The sequence below is a fragment of the Pagrus pagrus genome, assembly GCF_965226575.1.
Source record: "Pagrus pagrus genome assembly, chromosome: 7".
Lineage (NCBI taxonomy): Eukaryota > Metazoa > Chordata > Actinopteri > Spariformes > Sparidae > Pagrus > Pagrus pagrus.
The window spans coordinates 12,971,422-12,995,884 of record NC_140191.1 but is presented as its reverse complement, the minus strand read 5'-3'; the positions used below and the strand labels follow the sequence as shown (position 1 = coordinate 12,995,884).

Below are 24,463 nucleotides of genomic sequence, written 5' to 3'. Positions count from 1 at the left end.
GGGGAGGAGTGAGTGACGTCATTCTGGTATATCCAGAAAGGGAGGGGAAGGAGAGAAGGAGGGAGTGAGAGAGAAAAAGGAAGCTCTCCGACAAGTTTTTGTGTATATTTCTCCAAAGATACACAAACTTTCACAAAGCAAAGGTGTGATTGGAGGACGTGCGGGGATCAACATGCTGAAGAGAGAGCTCTGAGGGGGAGGACGGACACCGGTTTGTTAGCAGTTGTGCACAGCTGATGACAACTTCAGATAATAACACTTTTTAAGGCCTTGGGCCTCGAGTGACTATAGAGAGGTAAGCAAGTCACGCTTCTTCCTCGGAAAATAGAGAGTGTTGGTGGTGTTGTCATGTTTAAATGCCGTCACATTCGTGCAGTGTGTTGTTGCTTGTGACTGGAGAGCTTCCAGAGCAGCACAGAGTGTCTTGTGTCTGAACTTACTGGTTTAACTGACGCTGGTTGGGAGAGCAGGAACAGAACGGCTGACAGTGTTACATTACAGGCAGGAGGGAACCTCCAACAGCAATTCTCACTGTTTGTGTTTCCCTCTACATTTTCCAAAGTAAACATCAAGTGAAAGGACGTGTTGATTTAGCACTTCCTCTTCCGATCCCTCAGATCCTGGACAGAGAATAAGAGACACAATGTCCTCGGACCTGGACTCCAGTCTCACCAGTATTGACTGGCTGCCTCAGCTGGGAATCAGCAGCCTGCGCTCGGGGAGAGAAAGAAGAGGAGGAGGAGGAGGAGGAGCAGGGGAGAGGGACAGGAAGAGAGATGGAGGAAGGGAGAGGGTGGACTTTATACCCCCAGTGCCCGACCCCTCCCCATCTAACTCAAAAGGTAAGCCCCCCCACAGCTATGCCACTCTCATCGCCATGGCAATAGCAGCTGCACCTCAGAGGAAGCTGAGTTTGAATGACATCTACACCTGGATCAGTGACACGTTCCCCTACTACAGCCGAGCAGGCCGGGGATGGAAAGTAAGTGGAGCAGTGTTAACTTTATAACTAAAGAATGTTTCAAAATGATTTGCATCACCGGCTGTTTCAGGACTGACTTATTTCTTTATTTCTTTACTTCTTTCTTTATGTCCAGAACTCCATCCGGCACAATCTGTCACTTAATAAATGCTTCAGGAAGGTTCCTCGGCCGCAGAGTGACCCCGGCAAGGTGAACTACTTTTAATGTTCTGATGTTGTAAGAATAATTGTGCTCTTCATATAATCTGCATCATGTGAGAGGGAGAAATGTTTGCTTTAAAGAGCCTGAAGCTTCAAACTTATACTGCATTTCCAGGGTTCCTATTGGACGATGGATGGGCCCGCAGAGGTGAATCAAGCGAGGGCACCTAAACGTCCCTACCCAGAGGAGGAAGAGGACAGGCGGGATGTATGTTGTTTAATATCACTCATTCACTTGTCAGCTGTCAAACCCAGTACAAATACAAGTTTGGGATTCTTAAGTTTATCCTCATATTTGCTTTAAAACATCCGACAATGAATACATTCATACTGAAGGGACTAGTTTTTCAGAGACACTTCCAGGGAAAATGTATTTCCTCATTTACCTCTAGAGGTATTCAGTCATGCTGGTTTTGCTTTTATTGTCGAGGTTTTAAGAATAAACTGTATGTTTCGCTGTGATATATACTGTATATTTTTTTGCCAGTTATTTAAATAATTTGAATTTAAAATTCAACACCAACATCTCTTTACAGAAATGTCCTGGTTTTGTCTTGATAGTCTTTAGACCTTGCTTTCATTAATTTAAAGCAACATTATGTAAGAAACTGTATTTCTTGCATATTTTTCGTATTGCCGATCCCGTCGACACCACTGTCGTACACCTGCATTTGTTATGATTACGTGACTTACATCAAAAGACTAGCGAGTCGAGAACTTTGCTAACAAAGCCAAACAAGTGCAACAACACCAGACATCGCGAGCTAATGTTACTAACTAGTAGTAGCCACCCTTTTCTCTGATTTTTTATTTAAATCCCTTATCCAGCCATGAGGTCGGCGCTTAACCGCTCGCTCTCACAAGACGGTGTCCGCCAGTCCGGGCAGAGTCAGCTAGCAGTATAGCTAACTGCGCTAACCAGCTAACAGCAGCTATGGAGGACATCAGAGGGAAAACCAGAAAAGATTTCTTTAATAAAATAATAAATACTTACATAATGTTCCTTTAATAGGGGCAACTTTATATAGACGATATTGTTCCCATTTCTCTGGAGGCAGAAATCAAAACCTGGGCAAATAAAAGGGTGGGTGAGCTGACCCTTTAAGTTGAGTAATGCTACTAATGCACCTAATAATCACACTGTGCTGTTACAGGGGACACACGCAGACAGAGGACCCTCTCCTCATCAACCACAACCAACCTCCCACACAGAGCTACTGGGAGCCACCCAGTCACCCCAGTCTGCCTCCCTCTCTCCTCCCCCATGCAAGGTAGAGGCACATTTTCCCCTCATTCTCACAGTCAGATTTTCTGGGCGTTTTCAAACATAATGTCTTTTATCTTCACAGCAACCGTCACCCTACATCCCGAGCCCCGTGTCCTCGCTCCCTGTCCTCCCTCATCCATCTGTGTCTCTTCCAGCCGGGCACCCACCTGTGATCCCCATGTCCTCCGTCAACTCTTTCCCACCTCCCCTTCCGACCGGCCCCACTTTTTCCATCCCCGCTGCCTCTGCCAACATGTCCACGGCTTCTCCAGCTGTTCCCTCTTTCTCTGATGCTGCTCTGACCTTTGCTGCTAACTCAGGTCCCGTATCTGTTTCCACTTACTCCTGCACTCCTGTCTCAGCGCCTGTGTCCGTCTGCACTGTGTTGGGACCGGCTCACTCTTCTGTATGCGTCCTGCCTTCGTCCGTTCCTGTCTCGTTAAACTCCTCCACTGACCCCTCGCTTCGTTTCACCTTCGACGAGCTGAATTTGCCAGACTTGTATGCATCTTTCAAGTCTCTAGTCAAGACCATGAGGGAGAGGGGAGGCTCACAGTGTAAGTAGTGTGTGTATGTGTGTGTCCATTAACTCTTTAAAGTGTACATTATACACATAAACATCCTGGATAAGTGTTTTTTTCTTATTCTTTCCAGCGGATGTTGTTCCCCTGGCTTTTCAGAGCAATGACATTACTCCACTTCACACTCCAACTCTGTTACCAATGTCTCCTCACCCTCCACCACTTGCACCTCCTCCAGCGGCTGCACCTCCTCCAGCGGCTGCACACCCTCCTGTTTCACAGCACAGTGAGTCTCACATTACCTCATCAACCCCAGAAATGCTTGAATCGTAATAAAAAAAATAGCAAAATAACTCAGGAATGATCCGGCCTCTCTCACGTTACCTTCCTCTCTTCTTCAGCGGTGCCACCCGACTGGTTCAGTAACCCAGATTCTCTGAAGGAGAGCTTCCGCATTGCCAGCAATCTGGACTGGGCCAACATAGACCTCTCTGGTCACCCAGGTCTGTTTTCAAGAGACTTGTTTAATTAACCCGTTAATGTCCACAGTGGAATTTTATAATTTCCTTTACGGCACTTAAAATACGAGCTGAGCTGAGCACAAACCCATTGAATGTTTAGCCAAAGGTTTTTTCTTAACATCCTTTTCTTAGTCGTTAGTCACAAGGGGTCACTGTTTTTTTTTATTCACCACAAAGACACAAAACAATAGGTTAGGAATTTCACATCCTCTTAATTTCTGAAACACACTTAGTCTAAGTGTCATATATATCATAAAATAACATATTTTACAGGGGTTATTGGGACGTTCTCTGCCGAAGTTTTGAGATTCGCCTCTGAGTGTGACAGTTTTCTTCAGCCCGTGAGGTATCAGACTAGTTAGTCACTCAGTTAATCGACAGGAAAATAATTGACAGTTATTTCGACTATTGATGTATCATTTCATTTTACCAAGCAGAAACACCAAACATTTTCTGGTTCCAGCTCGTAAAATATGAAGATTTGATGCTTTATTTTCATCGTATTTAGTAGTAAACAAAAAAATCTTTGAAAATGAAAGTCCACCGTGAGCTCTGGGAAATCATGTTGGGCATTTTATAGCCAAAAAAAATAATTTTTCGATAACTTTCTTGTTCTCCACTTTCTGTCTCCAGACCTGCTGGAGAGCATGCGGCAGGCGGAGCTCTGCGACTGGGCGCTGGACCCGGTGCTCTTCACCTCCCTCTGCGACTCTCTGAACCGCTTCTTCACTCAGAAAGGCATGATCACCTCTGGGAGTAACTCCCCAGTGACCCTTGGTGCACCTCAGTCCTTACAGGGCCCACCGTTCACCACCAATCCTCCTCTTACCCTCGCCAGCCTCACCCACCCCTCACCTCTCCCCTATTCTCCCATGGTTCCTCCCATCAGCGGGGCACAGCCGCCCAGGAGGGCTCTGCACATGCAGGGGCAGGGACTGCAACGACCACAGCTAACACAACCTGCAAACGCAACGGGTAAGACCTGTTGGAGAAGTTGTTCTTTGTTTAAAGGAGACCCTTTCATGCTTTTTCGTTTTTTTTCCTTTCCTTCAGTGTGTTTTACAGTTTCTTGTGCATGTAAAAGGTCTTGAAAGTCCTCTCCCACAGAAAACACTGCTCCAGAAACACCCTGTCAGTGGCTCTGCCTTTAAATCTGTGACTTTGTGACATCACACTACGTCACCATGTCACACATTTGCATGATTTATGCCTAGCGGTTAGTTTGACACGTTTAGCACAGCCGCTCTGTTGTTGTTAGCCATGGGTGTGCTGACAAATCAGAGGAGACTGGGTAATCAGGAGGGGGGCCTAAAAGAGACAGAAGGGGAATAAAGTGCAGCAACCTGGAGAGTTTTAGAAAACTAATGTGTTTTTGAGCACTAAAGCACGTAAACCTTTTCTAGTAGTAACCCAAAATAATATTATGAACCTGAAAATGAGCATAATGTGTCTTCTTTAACTTTAGTTATGTGGGTTTCAACTGAAGTCACAGCCTTTTCTTGCCATGCCTGCACCACAGTTGTATTCTGAGTCTACGTTTCTCTTTCCGTCTCAGCCGGGATGCAGCCACGACAGCGTCCTCCATTAAAGAGTCTGCACAGCAACAGTGAGGAGATCCAGGATGACTTTGACTGGGACTCTCTGCTCGTTTGACCCTCACAGTCTGTGTGGAGAAACGATTCAAACTAGAACTTTTCAGAGAAACAAACGTGGCTCTTCACAGCCTTCTTCACTAGACTCTACGCAGAAGCTGCCTCGCTGTTGAGCATCATGAAGCTTCTCAGAGAGCAAGTTTGGGACAGATGACTGAATGCTGTATTTCAAGGTCGAAAAAGTTGTATTTTTTATCATCTTATTCAAATTCATATGCTGTAATGACTTTTGTTCACTTTATCTTCTGCATGTAATTAGCAGGGTGTTGTTGTTGTTGGATACTAGATTTTTTACACCAAAGAAAATAAAGTGTAAATTTATTCTCATCACATTATCGTATTCTGCTGTAGTATAAAAAACCCCCAAAAAAACAAACTACAGAGCAAGCATGAAACAAGTGAAACACACATCCTGTGTTTTTGTTTTATTTCATAAATTCCTTTTGATTTTTTTTCCATTTTACTTTTCAAATGTGAATGTTCACAGTCATCACCACACAAAATTCAACCTTACCCGATAAAAGAGATATTTTTTCTTGTTGATATAAAATAACAATAAATTCATCAAACTAAATTAAAAGAACAGCATGGAGCATGTCGTCAAGTCCCTGTTGTTTTTTTTTTCTCCTTTCATTCATTGAAATAATTGTCTCTTTTTCTTTAAGAAGCATCGGTGTCTCTCCCTCCTCGAAGGAAAGAGGGATGAAACGCAAGGACAGCGGTGCTCGGGGACACCTGTACACCAGGGATCCCGTATGAAATGTGATTGGGACAAAAAAAAAATAACGCTTTTGATTAATTTTAAAAAAAGAAAAGGTGAAATAAGATTGGCAGAGAAATGTGTGACCCTTATAATACCTCATTTGAAATCCCCATTACATAGTATTAATACAAGTGACAATTTTTAAAAACAAAAATAATGTATGTCATCTCTTCCTTTCTGAGTCACTGAAATAAGATCGGACACAGGAAAAATGGAGACAGATATTGATACATATACACAGAAACAGGCATTTGCACTATTGCATACTCACAAATGAGCATTCTCATTCACACGTCGCTGCAAACACACACGCGCTCACACATTCAACAAACATCCCATCATTTTTTCCCATCAGACCACAGATGTCAGAGCTCTCTTTAGTTTTCTACAATAAATCAGGAAGAGAAAAAAAAATAAGCATTTGATTTAAATGGCATCATCGTGTGATTTTCCTTGTTTATTTGTTCCCAAAAAATTGGAAAAAAATAAATTACATTTAACATTAAATTAAATTAAAAAGTGAAAGAGTTGAAACAATTTGACCACATTGTGCCTGAAATGTAAATGCAGGTTTTTCAGTCCGTATCTCAGTCTGGAGTTCGTTTTTAAAAAAAATCATCCTTCATGCACTGGTTTGATTTCAGTGATTCAGTGTTTGTCTTCATTCTAGAGGGAGAAAAGAGGAAGAGGCAGGTACAACAGTTTCTCTGTTCAGTTTGTTAGTGGCTATGTCCCCTCTCCCTCCATCTCTCTCTCAGTGCAGTATTATTAGAACAGAGTCGGGTGACACTACTGTAAAGCCTCCTGCTCTCACAGACTTACCTTCATCTCAAGACAGGACTGAAAAAAACACAACATGAAGAACGATACAGAACAGAACAGGATTAAAACAAAAATAAATAGATCTCTATTTCCCACCCACAAACAACCCATACTGAAATGAAAGGAACTAAATGTGGAAAATTATTCTGCAATGAAATAATGCTTTTGAAAAAAAGATAAACATAATTTTTGATTTTTTGTTTTTTTCTTTAAATATAGATGTACACATTTTTATTTTTGGACACAAATTGTGTTGAGGGTGGATGAATGAAGGGGGCAGCAGGTACGACAGAGGAGGTTGAAACAGGTGAGCCAAGTAGTGGTGACACTTCCTCAAAGGAGAAAAGGGTTGGTGCTCGCTCCCGTCGTTCCTCCGCCTCCCACTGATCCTCCTGCTCCCATCACTCCTCCTGTTCCAGTGGGCCCACCCAAAATCAGCTGAGGAGGTGCGGCACCTCCGGGCCCCAACAGGGACGAGCCTGGTGGAGCCATAGGCGAGAGGCCGCTGTAGGGCATGCCCATGGGGCTGGCCTGCATCATGCCCAGGCCCATTCCTGGAGCCCCCATACCCACACTCATTGGCCCCATGCCCATTCCCGGTTGCACCATGCCCAGCATGGGATTGGGAGGCACAGGACTGGAGCGGAGGCCGCTCAGGCCAAGTGATGAGGGCTGAGGTGAGATGGAGGTCATGGGTGGAGCCACGCCGAAAGGGTTGGAGGAGGCAGGTGTTGGAGAAACCCCCCGACTGGAAATGGTGCTGCCTGGAGTCACTGCCATGCCAGGAGCAGGAGATGAGCCTGAGGGCCAGAGGTGTGGGTTAGACAATACAGAAAAATATTTACACAGTAAGAGTAACTTGATATCTTCTTAGACATCAGGTTAAATATATATTTTAATGTTTTTTTTAATGATGAGTGATTAGTCAATCGGTCGGAAATTGTTGTGAAATTGTGCACAGCAGCGCTTCTCTGGAGCAAAAACAAAAAGAACATATTCCAGCACGTACCCAAATACATCTGACACCATTTTATTAACATTACATTAAAAACAAGACCAAAAAAACTTTTTAAAAAAAGTTTCGCATGTTGTTTCATCAGATTTGCGTAGTTTGCTCCTTATAAGTCATTTAACTCAATTCATACATGCTATTCACTTTCCCCAGGTATTGTCAACAACATTTCCATTAACTCAAAAAAGACAGGAAACCTTTATTACTGAATACATTTTCTGAGTTGTTTGGAAGTTCATATCCCATAATGTCTCGTCATAATGTAGAGCTGCATTGACATCGTCCCTGAAAGGCTTCAGTTTAGTGCAGCTCAAGATAACATGAGCATGATTTGCCTCCTGGTCACCACAAAGCTTCCAACATGATGGTTAGGTGGTTAACTGTCTGCTTTTGATCTGCAGTGTTCAGAAGAACCGACTTTGTTCCAGCCAAACTGTCTCCATACTTCTGAGTTAACGGTAAAACATGTGGTTCAACACATTTATTTTAATCAAATGGTCTTTTCTGCCAGCTGCAACTTGTTGTGACAATGAGCACAGTTGATGATGAGATCTTAAGCACCCTTACTCTCTTCCTGGGAACTATTGTGCAAAGTATACAGTACTTTGCACAATAGTTCCCAGGAAGAGTTCCCAGGAAGAGAGTAAGGGTTCTCATGTTACACACAGTTAACGTGATCGCTGTAACTAACCTGTGTTCTGAAGGAAGGGGTTGTGCGCCGAAGAGGAAGAGATGGAAGGAGGCGGCGGCTGTTTGGGTTTGGGTTTAGATGACACCAGGGAATCGAGATCCACCAGCGCTGCGTTGGGGCCGAGGAAGGACTCAGGAGTCTTACGAACAGGAAGTGAAGAACCAAGAGATGACAGGTCGAAGGGCACCGGTGAGCCTGTGCTGTCGCAGCCCAATGCTGGGGACCCTCGTCGCTCTGGGTCTCCTACGGGGGAAGGAGTAAAAATAGTAAATCAGACACAGAATAGTAAAAAAAAAAAAAGTTTTAATTATAATAAACAACAAATTTAGAACTGCATTAACACACATACTATAGAGGAGGATGAAATGTAAGACAAGACAACTGTTGAGTGCATGCAGTTGAAAATCTGTGTGTAATCTATTAAAATCCTGTGAAGGTGTGGTACCAGTACCTCAGTGTTTGTGAGTCCATGTAGCTTTAAGTGTGAATGTACCTGTGCCGTTAGTGTGTTTGGCGGTGCCACTCCAGATGTCAGAGGTGATAGGGTCAGAGGCAGGGACAGGCCCGTCCTGTGCCCAGGGGTCTACTGGCCCCCCCGAGGAGGAAGTGCTGGGTGGCACTGGGGGGCCCCAGGGATCGGCACTGGGGGGGGTCACAGCTACAGGGGAGGGGAGGAGACGCAGGGGAGGGGAGGGTTAACACAACACCGTACAGGTACAATCCACAATACGGAGGGAGCAGGAAGCTGGGCTGGGTTCCAACAGTAGTGTTTCTCTCCTTGACCTCTGCAGTCCAACATGTTACTTTCACCTATTTAACGTCTGAAGCTCAATAGAGGTGAAGGAGAGATCATAAGAAGCTACCTCATACATTAAAAAGGCAAAAAGGGGTAAGAGACAAGACAGCTCTGGTTGAGACACAGCCACAGTCAGTCCTGAGTAGAAACAAGAGGATAAAAATCCCTGGTTTAGACACAGAGGGAGAATGGACTGAGCATGCTTGCTTTCCTCATTACAAACTGAAAGCATGTGAGCGGATGAGAAGATATGACAGCATGGTGATTTGACAGAAAATGTAACGGGGCTCTTATGAAGACAGGAAATGGAACAGTGAAGAAGAGTAAAGGTCGAGAGGTCTTTACATCCTCTTTCATCCACAGAGCGGGACACGGTTCTCTTTTGATACTCGGCGATGAGCACGTCTCCACCAACCTGACAGAGTCTACATGTGACCAGTGCTGCAGCTGCTTACCTGAGCTTCCCCAGGGGTCGACGTTGTTCACTCTGTTGGACGTCTCTCCCCAGGGGTCTGGAGGAGGGGCTATAGTGGGCGGGGCTCCCCCACCCCAGGGGTCAGAGCTTGTAGGAGACGTGGGTGACGCTACCCCCCACGGGTCTGGGGGGGCAGCGCCCCACGGACCTGAGGCAGCAGGGGCAGGAACTGTGGGTGGAGGCGAGGGGCCGGCAGAGCCCACAGTGGCAACGGTGGCAGCAGGTGTGGCCCCCCAGGGGTCCACGGCACTCAGCTCCATCAGAGCACCCTGTACAAGAGAAATGTTATGAATTTGGTTTTATTTAATTTACCAGAGAATAAACGATTCATTATTTATCTTTGATAATCAGCAGTTTTGAGCGACACACTCTGCACCACGTACGCAGTTGTTTACAGACACAAGCACTCATTTTGTGGTTTGAGAGTCATCTGATTGTGATCTTCACATACAGAGATACTATATCTGTAGATATACATCAGGCCCCAGATCAAGGCTGACTCAAGCTAGCAGGTTTATCATACCACTTGATGCCTCGCATGCCATCATTATGAATTATTACCATTCGTATCTGAAACTACTTGCATCAAGAGTGCGGCTGTGTTCATGGGACTGATCTAAATCACCTCTGACACGATGCTCAAGTGCACAAGTAGACTGAGTTGGGAGGATTGAGAGAGGGAGACAGTGAGAGACAGTTTTACACACACCTCCTCAGGCTTCAGCTTCTCCAGCTTCTCCAGCTTCTCCCTCTTACTCTCCTCGATGGCCATCTGCAGTCTCAGGTCGTCGCCTCTGCGCAGTCGCTCTTCCTGCCAATCACACACACTGTGATGTCAGCAACCTGAGACACACAACCTCGGAAAGCTCACCACAGCATTTAGGATTAGTTTACAATCCCACAATTAAAGTGGAAACTGCAAACCTTCAATCACGATCTCCAGTCAACAGAAAATTAATCAATCCATGCATTACTGGCAAGAGTTTGCAATTTTGTCTAATTCTCACAGCACTTACATACGTGATTGAATCAGCTGAAAGCTTGTAAATATCATTGCGGTTTCAGACATTAAATAAGCTCAGTCAGAGCTGCGGTCACAAGGCAGCCTAAAATAAAACTGTGGAAATGTTGTGGCAAATAGCTTTAGACATGGACGGGATTTGAATCCCCACCATAATCAGAATACTGAATTTAAATGCACTTTAGAGGTGGAGCAGCGTTTGCAGCTGTGGTTAGCTTGTTTCCTGACAAATGCCATCAGTGTGAGTATTCCACAGAAGTGCTGGCTGTTTGTTTGTTTGGGCTGCTCGTGGTTCACTTCCTCACAATGACTATGTATTATAAATAGGTACCAGTGTTTTAGCTGAGCGTGGTGAAGCTTCCTTTATCATCATGCACACCTGGTGCACAAAAACTGGACTGAAAATGGACCGGGCATTACATAAACCAATAACAATCAATTAAAAAAATACAACACCTTGATCCCCTGATAAAGATATTTTATTTTATTACTTTATTTCTGTTTTAATAGCAGCATAAAGAGACTAAAAACTGCTTTTCGTGATAAAACAGTGTGTTGTAAAGTGATAATAAATCATTCTTCCGTCTTGTATAATCTGCGGTCATCCCGACCCTAATGCCACCTTTTATCTGACCTCGTTATAAGGAGGTTTGGTGATCAAACAGCAGAACTTACTCTTACTCTTGATGCCAACAAGTAACAATAAGACCCTGAATTAGTTTTTAGACTAAACCTGTCATGTGGTCGAGTAGGTGCGGGACACTAACCAGTTGCATACAACAAGCAAACATGTAAAGAACACAAGGAAGTTACAACAGCAGAAGATGTGTAAGAGGTGAGGAAAAGAGAGCACTAAAGTTAAATGCATGCATTCAGAGAGGGTAACAGGAAGGAAAGAATAATCAATGTTTATAAACAACTTGAGTTTAATTTGGTCAGTAATGATAAATATTTGCCAATGCCATGCAAATTCAACTATTAAATTAGAGTTAATCAGTTTGTTAGTTGACTTTTGTGCAGTTGTCAGCACATCTCGACAGTGATTTGAAAAGCACCTACATTGCTTTTTAGTACAAGCACTATGAAAGAATGCAACACTGTACAGAAAACTAAATTATCTCAACAGTCTGATGCAAATTTGTATCTTGAAGAAAACAACACATGACAATTATGAGCTTAAATTAATTTTCTTGATTGATCAATCCTTATTATGTATTTGAGAAGTTCCAATTGACAGAAAGAGAGACAGGCGATGACCGGCTGGACAGTCATCTTGACACACTCTCTGCCCCTGACCTTTTCTTGAATCTCTTTGCTGAGTGTGATTGCATAGCGGATCTCTGCATCCTCAAGAGGGTCCGCGTTAGTCTGAGGGAGGTCAGGCATTACATGGTGAGAGCAAAGCAAGGTGTATGTAGTGAATAATATCAGTAATATCCCTCTGTGTACAGACTCAATCTGCAAACTTACCCACAGTTAGTTTTAGTTATGCTTTAATCCTTAGCTTAGCGAGCAGTATGAATAAGCTGCTTTGTGTTACCTGCTCTGCCTCTTCTTTACTCATGGCCAAAGCCAGCTGGAGCTGCAGATCCTCCTCTCCAGAGCTCTGTGGCCAGGCTTGCTCAGGGTCTGCCCCTCCAGAGTGGGAGCCCGCTGACAGGCTGCCCCCCAGGCTGGGTGCTGAGGGAGCTGAGGAGGCTGGAGCAGAGACAAATAAGCTCCATAAGATGAGAGGTTTTCTCAGGTTATCAGCTACTCAGAGGGCCCTTCAAGCTGTTGAGGTCATCCTTCGTTCAAAGTGTAATTGTAATCTTTTTTAAGCACTGCTTTAATTAACCATCTCACCACTGGAGGTCTGTGCCATCTTCTCTTTGGTTTTGAGGGCGTGGATCCTCTCCTCTCTTAGTCTCTCTTCATCTTTCAGCAATGTCACTAGCTGTTTGGCTTTCTCTCGCACATTCACCCCCTGAAAAAAAATACAGGAATAAACACACAATTACATGCAATTACACACTGCACCAGAGTGTCCAATTTATAATGTTAAACATTACAAAAACAGACATTTAAATACTCATGCAGTTAGTTAAATTATCACTTTACTGTTAGTGTAACAGCTTGTTAATTTAACCTCGTTTCAGTTATCAACAACCCATAAAAATCTTTTATGGCTGGCTTTTTAGGTTTGCACAAGAGGTCAGAAACTCATTACAAAATGTCCTTGAATGAACCACAAGCGGCATGTTTGACAAAGTGTGCCTGCATTCCTTAAAGGTGGACCTTACTAACAAATCACTTAAACTCTCCACAGAGCTTTGTGTGACATGGGTGTGTGTTTGCGTACCTGGTCTTTGCCGTCTCTGTCTATGTACTGAAAATCTTTGAGCGTCTGGACTGCGTAAATGTTCTCTCGGCACTGTTGGGCAACGCGTTCTGAACCCGTCTTGATCAGGTACTCCATAAGAGTCATAGCCTGGAGAAAATACAAAGCACAACCAGTGAGCAACTGCAGGAATGGTTTGGATAGGGAAGTTGTAGAAATGCAAATATTTCCATTCCACATCCATTTACACACACAAAACTGTGTAGTCTAGGAGTGGTAATAAGTAAATAGCTCACAATATGAATTCTTCTTATAAAACTATAATGAAAAGTCTAAACTTTATACATTTTATAAAATCAGCAATATTTGAGCTGTGTCTTCATCACTCCCTCGCTCGTCATCCCTCATAGTTTATTCTGCAGTAAGCAGTAAATTGAGATTTCAGACACATCTGAATCATTCTGCATCATCGCCGACAGGTGTGGGGCTGTAACAACTGTAATATTTGCACTGCACTGCAGGATTGTTAGCAGATATAGTACATGCCATAGACATTACATTTTAGAAATGTTTGAAGACCTTGTGTTGTACATAAAATTCACCAGGCTTTTTCCCTACGATTACAAGGCTAAAGCACAGCACCTGAGCCGTGTGGGGCACCACCTAAGTGGAATGAATGTTAAATCAATGTGGAGAGTATTTTCTCAGATCTAATGGATGAAGCTCGTCCCCAGTAGCCTTATTTTGCAAGTTTTGTCTTCAAGCCTTTAGGTGTTGTTTGGCTATTCTAACACACCTGAACACACAATGTCCATGACCATTCACGTACACTGCAGCACATGTCGTTGTAAACAGGAAACAGATTATAAATTCTGGTCCGCTGCTTAGCTGCAGAAAATACGATGAATGAGGCAGAGAAACGTGACGGCTCTTCACAAAATCTACTTGGATAACTTGTCAGCAAACACTGTAAGCACCCGTTTTTGTCTCTCTCTCTCTCTTTTCCATCCAAAAATCTAAGTTTTTGCCCGTCCAGATGTAGACACTGAAAAAGGTGTTTCTGAATAATCTTCACCCTGGAGGGAGTTTTTCAAAAGCTTGAGTGACTTAAAATGCAATTTTACCTCCAAAAGGCCAAGATGCATAGAAAACGCTTTGTTTTAAGAAATACCTGTGAACGTGTGGACAGGGCCTAAGTCTAGGGGAACGCTGACTTTCACACACTTTCATTAATATGAAAGACAGTATATGTAGTGCAATATACAGTTATTAGGGAGTGGTTCTGGACACACCTTGTTAGATTATCATTACATTGCATAACACTGCAAACACCAGGGCTGGGCCGATGAACGATACCATCGTCCATCGCCGATGGCTGACAGCCATCGACTACTAATCCCTGACCATCGTGATTTAAAAGGCTCCACACCAAAGAGCACTGTTAAGAGGCATATCCCCTCAGAGTTGCTGTAGAGCAAGAGTTGTTGTGGTTTGTTCACGAACATTAAGTCTCCATGTCCCGTTTATTATTTTCTTATCAAACCAGCTCAGTTGGGCGAACCCAAGACTTTTCCCACTGTTTCTCTCAGTCATGCTGTTTTCATACATAGTTTTCTTAGCTTAGCTTCTCTGGCTAGCTGGTCAATGTTGTTTTATGCACACGAGGCTGAACAAAGCTAAGTTACAGACATGTGGTGCGGAGACAAGAACGCTTTTAAACCTGGCACGGGGATGTATGTCGGTGGTAAGGGGAGATAGTTTCCTCTGCAGGGTGAGACAGTTGGAGATTCATGTCAGAGCAACGTGGGAAACAGCGGCGGCTACAGTGGTGAGCTAATACGCAACGGCTGCCTTACGGCAACACTGAGGGTTAGGGTTAGTCAACAACAATGTCATCGTCCATCACGATGTTTCACCGTAGACACCGTCATATGCCAATTCAGCACAAAAGTACAGGGAAAGAAAACATCGTGATCCTATTCAGTGTTTCCCACACATAGACTTTACTTTGCGATGGTATCAATTTTACTTTTATAAATTTTTTGAGTCCATCCTAGAGAACATCATCCTCAATCGCTTTACAATTGAACAATCTACCCTCATTCTCCCCCTCCTGTCTACTGTCAATCACATATGCTCTGCAGATAGAGACAGAGAGAGAGACAGACAGAGACAGACAGACTCTCTGGTATTACATCCCTCCTGTAAAAGCACTAAATGTGATGTGGTGCATGTTGGTTTTGATTGCCAACATATACAACAACAAGCTTCCTCCACACATGGCTCACATGCTGTTATGACAACAGAATCACGGGGGGAAAAAATCCTATACACAAGGTGTGTTTCTGGGCAGCTTCATAAAAGCAGATAACGTTGTTGGTAGAGAGGTGGACGAAAGCAGCACAGTGTAATGTAGGTAAACTCCTGAAGCGATTCTGAGAAAAGATAGCTGATGTTTCAACACACACACACACACGCACACAAACAAACCTTGTACACATGTCTCCAGTTCTTGCCGTGGTCATTGAGGCGCTTCCACACCATGCTCATGATTTCCGAGAAGGCCACAACATTGTAGGTCAGATCAGCAATCTCTGACATCAGAGAGCTGCTGGGGCCCCATGGGTCATTGGACGTCGCCTCTCTAACCTGGACGACAACACAGTGAGGCACACACTCAGATTTTCCTCCAACCAGACTGTCTGTGCATGAGAAGAATCGTTTTGGCCCAATATTTTGTGACAGAGACAAAATAATGAATGGATAATCTCATTAGATTAGCTCATACTGTGTTTAAAAAGGGGGAAGAGATATTGAATTATCAGCAGCTACATTAATCTGTGCTACAGAGATGCATGAGCTACACTTAAACCACGGACATATGGGGGATGTGGGAGTGAAAAAAGAAAAGCCAGATAAGCAGAAGGACACACAACCTTGATTTCAGCCTCTGAATAGTTGTGGACGATGTTTTTTACTTGTCGCCGTAGCGATGAGGTCGACATGGCAACGGTCTGGCCGTCGAGCTCTGTTGCAACCTGAACAACAGATGGAAAAGGAGCGTTTTAATATATAGTTAATAAAAACACAAACAACAACTGGGAAAAGGAGACAAATTAAACACAAGTAATACTTCTATTTAAAAAAAGAGTGCAAGTAGATATGGAGCTAGAAAGACCAAAAGAAATGTATGCGAGTGCGACAGGCTGGATGAAAGAGACCTTGAGAAGAAAAATCTTGTGTGCAAGACGGTTTCTGTAACAAGAAATCCATCTGAAATCATGTGACTGCTACCATCAGCAGAGAAACAGAGGCGGCGTCATGCACACCTGTTACACAAGAATGATGCAGAATAGGGGTCTCTCCTCTCGGTATCTCTTTTGTCTTCCTGGCTTGTAAGCCCACTCATTCACGGAGTGCGATGTTTCAGTTTGTCTGTTCCTTCCCGTGGCAACATTGGGTCCCAAAACCACAGGCGTAGGGAGATGAAAACTGTGGAGCGAAGGTTGAGAATAATGTTAAAAAGAGGAGATACTCGCTGAGAGATAACGGGTTAAATCACAACAAACAAACAAAGAGCGAGCTGCAACTTGATCCTATGTCTAATTTAGTAAATAATCATTATACAATAAGGACAAAGCAGATATTCAGCGACGAAATCACATGATTTGTTGATGATCCACACATGGCTCATCGTCAACATATGCTGTATTCAAAGTCAAAGCTCTTTTACTCAGAAAAATAAATAGCTTTTCATTCCTAAAGTACAGAAAATAATACATGTTATTCTCTTAAGTATGTGTAAGTAGTATGAAGAGGATGTTCCCAAACCAGTAAGAGTCGTAACAGAAAAATTCCCCATCTCTTGTCTTTTCCTCATACTTCTGAAAGTAATCTCATCCGACACACATAATCACAGGAGTGATTCACATTAGCTGAGTCTGAAGGAGCTGAATGAACACAACTTTTCAGACATGAATCATTCATGAGCCAGTTCATAATTACTTTCCCACTGATCATTTAGGGAAACCTTCAGCTATGCATAAATAGTACTCAATAAATACAGTAATTCTGAACAGAAACTGATTTTTTAATTCTGCTGTCTCAGAATAACATGGTAATAATATCCCTTATCATAGGTTTGACTTTACTTTAAACTACCATCTATAACTCACGTTACCAGGCTGAAACATCCAGTAAAATGAGAGTTTGCTTTGGTTGCTAAAATCTCCGTTACGAGTGTGAACAGATGGAGCAGAAGTACGTAAATATGAACTTAAGACACTTTCTGCAGAGGCGTCTCTGAACAGGCCCAAAAGTAACCGGCACACAGTTACTTCCGTCAGCTATTAACAAGAGGTCGAGTGGCGATGGCACATTTTATCAGCAACAACAGGACGACTGACAGATGGGGAAAAAACTGTCTGATGCTATACATTCTGGTTTCTTTTCATTATGGCCCTTGCTTGACATAAACATCATGGACCGATACACTAGCTGCTGCTGCTGCTGCTGCTGCTGCTGGTGTAATGGTATGCGGAGAGTGATTTCATGGCACAATATTGGATCCCTCAGTACCTACTGAGCATTGTTTGTATTTGATTGCTTGCACAGCAGGCTGAAACGTTGTTGCTGACCATATGGATCCTTTTCACTGCCACAATCTGCATTTTTCTCACCAAATAGATGCTGCTGCTGCCTATGTCATAAAGCAACAGGTAGGCAACAAACCAAAAACTTTCTGAAACTCACATTAGAAGCGATTCACCTACAGACCTGATTTTGCATTAATAGCTCTCCGTAAATGTTTGAAAGAGCGAAATCAATATACATTTTTCTGCCTCTTAATGGCACTGAACCCTAATTGGATCATTGTTTGAGGCAAAGAGAAGAAATTCGGCAAAGAGCATTCAAGATCAAGTTCAAACGCAGTGCTGGAACCCTCGCTCCTAACCTGCCATCTCACATGAAACAGAAAGAGGAAGGACAGTGTCACTTTCCTGAGAGGATAATAAATTCATCCCAGCTGAGTTTATTAATGTTCCTTCCAACCAGCCCAAAGAAAACCAGGAGGCAACTTAGAAATAGTGATAGTCTCTCCTTTCAGCGTCCAGCAGTCCTGCATTCAGACTAAACAGCGAGACGGATGTTCAGAGACCGACCTCGACGACTTTTATCAGCGTAAACAAGACTGTAATTTACACCCGTTTCTTCCTGTCTTAACTAAACTGTGACTTGTTCTTTGCCTTTGGTCTGCTTTAAACAATCTGAATTAAATAAATTAACTTGTTAAGAAGTAGGGATCAAATGGCAGAAGCTGCAACTTTTTGATAAAACACGCTCGAGTCATCGTGATTTTCATTTTTGTTTTCAGAGAAAATGAACGCTGTGATGCAAACTCATCTTTCAAACTCATCTTCAATTATGTCACAATCATAAAATCTATTAATATAATCTCAGTATCATTTTTCCGACGACATCGTGCCGCCCTGTTAACAAGAAGGAAGAATATGTGTGTTTGAACGACACTATTTGTCCTCTTAAATACACTTCAGCAAACCACTAATGTGACAACGGTGCAGCACTGACGACCCGACTGTTCTGCGGACTTTTAGTGTTTCATACGATGCGGACACATACAGTGTTGCACTCATGTTTAGATTTGTAGGTCAGACAAATATGAGACCACGTTGCATAACTGAACATTAGGCAACCACTCCGAAAGCCAGTTCAGAGACTCCTGAAGCTCTGTGCCAAAGTTCAGACACGCCAACTAATCCTTGATAAGGGATATAACATGCCTTTTCGAATCTTAGGCTTCTTGTTTTCTCAAACATCTTCACAGCCTCTGATTAAATGCATTTCAACTCTGCTGCAACACATTATCATCTGACGGACATGCTTTACTTGGATCAGCACACATCTACTGCAGCTAGGACAAGCTACAGATTCATTGGTAATGATTGAGTATCAGGAAATCACAGTGATCACACATTATTGCAGGTGTTGTCCATAAGGTAGCTTCAGATAGATTATTAACAAGGTGAAGAGTTGGCATTGAGACTAATCTAACTTATTCCTCCTCCTCCTCCTCCTCTCACTTGCATGCAGTTGACTGTTGCAGAGCTCAACGAAGAAGTTACCCCCCCCACCCAGTTAGCCTGCACACAGATAAGGTTAACGATCGTTTACCCATCCAGACAACTGCAGCTTCCCCTGTCACACCTACCAAGTTAGCTAGCTGACGTAATGTTAGCAACCAAACAGTCAACAGACGTTATGCTAGCTAACCAGCAACTGTTAACTCACACAGCGGAGAGTAAGCTGTCTGGACAGAGTTAATGGGTAACGTTACCTTGGAGCAGTGCTAGCAATAGCGTCGTTAAAACGAGCTGTTTCACAAAAGCATGTGTGTGAAAGACAAGTTCACGAACCACCACTTACTACAGCTAATTAGCCAACTAACGTTAGCTGTCATCTGGTGCTGTTAGCCTCCACTAGCAAGCAACTCACCCATTCTCACCTAAGCTAATCGAAACAGTTGGCTAGCACTTTGCCACCAGGGTTTTGGGTAAAGTCTGGGCAAAGTATAAACAGGGGCACAGAAGGGTGTAGCTGGGTGCGAAGTGACAGCCAAACTAAAGCGTAAATAATGCTTATGTTCTCGTCACAACGTTGACTCACAGCAGAGTAGAAACGAGCGTTGAGGTAACCCTGCCAGCTTGACTGATACAAGAAATTACTTGCTGCTCTGTTGCTGCTGCTCCTCCTAGGAAAGATTAGCCAGCTAGCAAGGTAGCAGTTAGCTAGCTGGCTAGCTCCTGCTAGTTAGTTCGCAACTGGCAACAGGACTGCTAGTCCGGACACGCTTTAGCAAGGACACGTCCCGCTTCAGGACAATGTCGACTACACACGTTTGAACACCAAGCCGAAATGTCAACAACATACTGACAACACACCACAACAAATAACCAAATCAAGTGTGCATTACTGACCCTGTTGTAGCTTGAATGTACGAGGAGATGGCCGAATTTCCGCTTCCGTTCTCGACTACAGGAAAGACCGCACCCCCTGTAGCTTTGTTTTCCTGGGATGGTAGTAGAAGACTCATGAATAATTAATTGACTTTTTAAGAGCCGAAAATTAAAGGCCCAAATGAAAAGATGCGCGAGAGGACGTTTCATTAATGTTTAAAGGAGAGACAGGGGCGTGATGTGTGATTGGTTGTTTCCCAGTTTATTCAAATGACACACAAAGAAATACAAATCACTTCCTCTCTCGTGCTCCTGTGTGTTTTTAAATGTTTATATTTTTTTATTTATATATATATGTGGCGGACCCTGCCACCTTTCCAGCTTCAAACAGTGTCCTGGGGACCTTATTTTCCAGTTTGTTTATTCCGTTATAATGAGCTAATGTTATCACCTCATTAATATTGGAAATATTAAAATCCTGAGTTTCTCCTACAAAACTACATAGTGCTCCTTTAAACCACACGTTCAGGACCTGTTTTGTTTGTGACCCGTTACAAAAAATACTTTCTAGTTTGGGCCTCGTGTAACTTTTTTTGTTTTCTATATGAGTTGTCAGTTATCTTAATTGTTTAAGGCCCAAAGATGTCAAATTATTCAATACCCCCCCCCCCCCAGAACTAATAGTTTAGTGAAATAACAAGTACAGATTTGTGACGAAACTTTGGACTCAAGTACTGAACTGTATAGAAAATAGTTAAAACAAGCTGAAACTGAACCAGCAACATTTTGCATCAGTATCAACAATCTAACAATGTTAGATATGCCACTAACTCCTCTGCAAAATAAATACTTTAAGTCCTTTCGGTACTTTAAGTACTTTCAGTACCCACAAAAATGCAGGACTTTTACTGGTAAAAGACTTGTTTTATGGCATTTGTACTTTTACTTGTGTAAATCATCTAAATAGCTTCTTCTTCCACCACCAGGAAGCAGAATGAACAATTATACAGACACATTATTAACAGGGATCATAAAGAGGGAGATCATTTACAGTTCTGACTATACTCACATTTTTTATGTGCAATTTATTATTTATTTATTGACTATTAATATGTCATATTGTTAAAACCCTTAAAAGAAAAAACAGCATTTTCCTTGTTGAGGGTTTCAAATCTAAACTATGTTTTGTCAGAATGAGTCATCATCACCGTCACTGTAACCTTCATCATAACCCTGAGCGCTGTGAAAATGTTAAAAGGTTTTAAGCTCGAGCTGCAGCTGAAAGCAACACATATTTCACTTTTAAGTTGAAGCTTACAGAGCCTTTAATAAAGTCAGACTGATCCAGAACATAAAGTTACTCTAAACCAGTCACAAAATGCAACGCACTAGCACACACCGTCCACAGAGAGGCATCATTCAACCAACTCTGAACTTGCAGCGTCCCTAAAAGTTGTCTGTCAGTGGCACCATAAATAAAACATGGTAAGCCTCATAGATCAGAACAACACAGTAACAGCTGGCACGCATGTGTGCTACAAGCTCCCCTTTTATCCGCCATCTATTTATCCTTTTATCTGTGCCTCCTCTCCGGGGAGGACGGGACTGAAGGAAACATGGCAGCGTGACTCAAGCAAACTATAAAACTGTAATGCACTGTGACACTGCTTTGGAAACACTAATCATGAAGATGAACCAAGAAATGCGGGTGATTATAACAAGCATAAAAGCTATTTTCGAGGTGTTGCTCGACTGTTATGTCACGGAGGAACTTTAGACGGTATTTCCTTTACGTTCACGGCCCCTGCTCTGTTAGGAGAGACGGGTTTGAGTCAACATGATTCGTGAAAACAGGGGAAGCGGCACAGTAAACCTGAAAAATGAGTTTTAAAATGAATTCAAGTGTCAAACAAGCTTCAAAAATGATGTCAAAATCAGATCACACATCTAAATCTGTCAGTAAATCAGCTCTGTCTCATTAGACGCTGGATGTAAGAGACATTCAAGATAAAATAATTTGACGTTTACTTCATCTTCAAACTGAAACATCATGATGCTCCTTGTGTCTCTATTTAACTTGAAGTAAATGAAGTCATTTAATGAGAGACTTTCATTTTTGGTCTTTTTAAATGAAATGCACGAGATGAAAAACACGAGAACATCTTCCATAAGAGAGTTTTCCAGAGTTTGTCGACTTTTGGAGGTTGTGAAATGTTTCGTCTTCATCTTGAAACGTGTTATTTCATCATCACATCATTCTCACAACAAGTACCAGGAAACTGAGCTAAGTTACAGCTAGCACTGTTTAGTAAATGACTAAAAAGGATGAAGAATCTTGCTCTCTTCTCTCTGTTCATATCTTGTTTGTTGCACACACCATATCTCTTGTGTAAGCAGGAGCAGTTTCCTTTTTTGGTCGTCAAAAACTCGCTCAAAAATACAGAAGTGTAACCGAATAGCAAAGAGGAACATTATGTAACTTGACTGTCAACAAAGCTGTCCTGACTGAGTGTGCTGCTCTCATGCATTTGTGCAACACCGTATGTGAATCCACGTCCATGTGGTGTACGAGTGTGTGCAGCAGTTATTATTCATGTTTATTGGTTTTCAGCATTGAAGAAAGAAACATCACAACGCACCGTTTTAGTTATAGAAGTAGGTGGTCAGTTTGATTCTGGTACGCTCGCTCTGCTTTGGGTGAGAACTTTTTATTTGATCAAGAGTATTTCTGTGCTTGGCAACAGACACGACTAATAAATGGGCCAATTAGCCAGCTAAAACAGAAATGATCAAAGGGCCCGAAAGAGGTTGTTAAAGGGCCGCATTGGGCCCTCAGGCCGCCAGTTGAGGATGTCTGGTGTGCATTATCTATCTACGCTTTTGCGTGTGTGTGTGTGACTCGAGTCATTTGGTCCAAGTCAAGTCAGGATGAGTTAAGTCCTTAGTTCAGGGAAGTCTGGACCCAAGTCAAGTCAGCTACCACCTGCTCACCTGCACTATAAGAGGAAACACCAGGTAATAGTATCAGTTTAATCATCATATTATTGGCCAATAATAAGTATTTGTACTTCACTTGAGTATTTCCATCTTCTGCTAGTTATACTGTACTTTTTACTACGACTTTGTATTTGATAATTTCAGTTACTAGTTACTTTTCAGATTAAAACGTAATTAAAGTATTTTATTTATCATAAAAAAAAACACTGATTCAGATGATCAGAAAAATGTTGAATATCGGAGCTGATAATTGGCCAATAATCGGTCAACCTGGCGTAAACAATTTTTACATGCATGTGAATATACGTGTAATTTGCTTTACCTTAAGTACATTTGATATCAGATACTTTAAGACTATTAATATGTGTATTTACGACTTTCACTTTTACTAAAGTAATATTTTAACATGATATCTTCACTTTTACTCAAGTATGACTTTTGGGTACTTTATACTACACTGCTGATTATCTGATCCAATAAATAGCAATTTTCTCATTATTGGAATCGATTGCCGATAAATAAATGAAAACGTTCTGCTTTGCTCAGATGCAACATGCAATCTGAAAAGTACCAAGCAACTAAACTTATCAAATAAATGTGGGGAGTAATACTTATCTCCAAATAGTGAAGCAGAGGTATACAGTTACAAGTACAAGTACAAGCACCTCAAAACTGCACTTAAATAGAGTATGTGAGTGGATGTTATTCGTTACATCCCATCACTGTCTGTTTGTGAATGGACTCGACTATCTCTTGGCTTCAGCTGAAAGCGATGAAAGTTGTGTTGTGGTGGTGGGGGTCGTCACAGCAGGGGCCACAGGGCCCCTATGGTGCAGGCACAAACATGGAAGCTCATGTTGGTCATCGGTGTACGCCCGCATGACCAGCGCAGTGTCAGTAACCTGAGACGGGACCATGCCGTTGTGATAGCAGCCAGTGTTTGTGTTATATAACGAACAGCCATCGAGCCGGTGGCAATAATAGTCCTGTAGTATGAAGTCCGGAGGGAAATCTATATGAGTGGACAGAAAGAGGAGGAGGGTGTCGAGGCCATAGGAGATGGAGAAGCTGCAGCTAAGTGGGAAACATGGCTGGCACGTAGACAGCAAAGTACAGAAGGATGGTGTTTTGCAAGGCAAAGATTCAGCTGTTATCTCTGTCAGTGTGTGATGAAAGGCTATGATATGCACTTGGAAAGAGATAAAGGGGGGATGAGTTTTATGTCGAGAGAGAGGAAGATTAGGGGGGAAGTTTGTCTGATGATGATAAAAATAAGAAAAACCTTGAAGATGATCTCAAGAGGATGCTCATGGGGTAATAAAATGGATTCGATATGATCCAAACAGAGAAATGAAGGGCAACAGGGGCAGACAGGAGTGATATGGGTCAATAAAAGGGTCAGGTGGCATCTTCAACCGTACCCCGTAATCCAAGTAAGATTTAAGGAT

The 24,463-nt window shown here is 42.7% G+C and overlaps 2 protein-coding genes across 7 annotated transcripts; one reads left to right on the top strand and one right to left on the bottom strand.

Moving 5' to 3' along the window:
• The first annotated feature begins 53 nt into the window (after positions 1-53).
• On the top strand, positions 54-5,736 carry foxj2 (forkhead box J2). Of its 2 annotated transcripts, none has more exons than XM_084358522.1 (10): positions 54-295; positions 618-982; positions 1,098-1,172; positions 1,299-1,391; positions 2,338-2,454; positions 2,533-3,007; positions 3,105-3,257; positions 3,373-3,474; positions 4,126-4,467; positions 5,048-5,736. In XM_084358522.1, the coding sequence occupies exons 2-10, from the start codon at positions 644-646 to the stop codon at positions 5,143-5,145; spliced, it is 1,794 nt and encodes a 597-aa protein (XP_084214648.1). In that variant the 5' UTR covers positions 54-295; positions 618-643; the 3' UTR covers positions 5,146-5,736. The 2 variants fall into 2 exon arrangements, with proteins under 2 accessions (XP_084214648.1, XP_084214649.1); XM_084358523.1 differs by having other exon boundaries at positions 563-982.
• epn1a (epsin 1a) lies at positions 5,540-20,190 on the bottom strand. Of its 5 annotated transcripts, none has more exons than XM_084358517.1 (13): positions 20,040-20,190; positions 16,374-16,536; positions 15,981-16,082; positions 15,535-15,693; positions 13,066-13,194; positions 12,570-12,690; positions 12,265-12,422; positions 12,021-12,092; positions 10,413-10,514; positions 9,684-9,972; positions 8,926-9,090; positions 8,433-8,675; positions 5,540-7,529 (listed from the first exon to the last, which is right to left on the bottom strand). In XM_084358517.1, the coding sequence occupies exons 3-13, from the start codon at positions 16,047-16,049 to the stop codon at positions 7,063-7,065; spliced, it is 1,974 nt and encodes a 657-aa protein (XP_084214643.1). In that variant the 5' UTR covers positions 16,050-16,082; positions 16,374-16,536; positions 20,040-20,190; the 3' UTR covers positions 5,540-7,062. The 5 variants fall into 5 exon arrangements, with proteins under 5 accessions (XP_084214643.1, XP_084214644.1, XP_084214646.1 ...); XM_084358518.1 differs by lacking the exon at positions 20,040-20,190 and adding an exon at positions 19,729-19,792; XM_084358520.1 differs by lacking the exon at positions 20,040-20,190 and adding an exon at positions 19,558-19,577.
• Between the last annotated feature and the right edge of the window lie 4,273 nt (positions 20,191-24,463).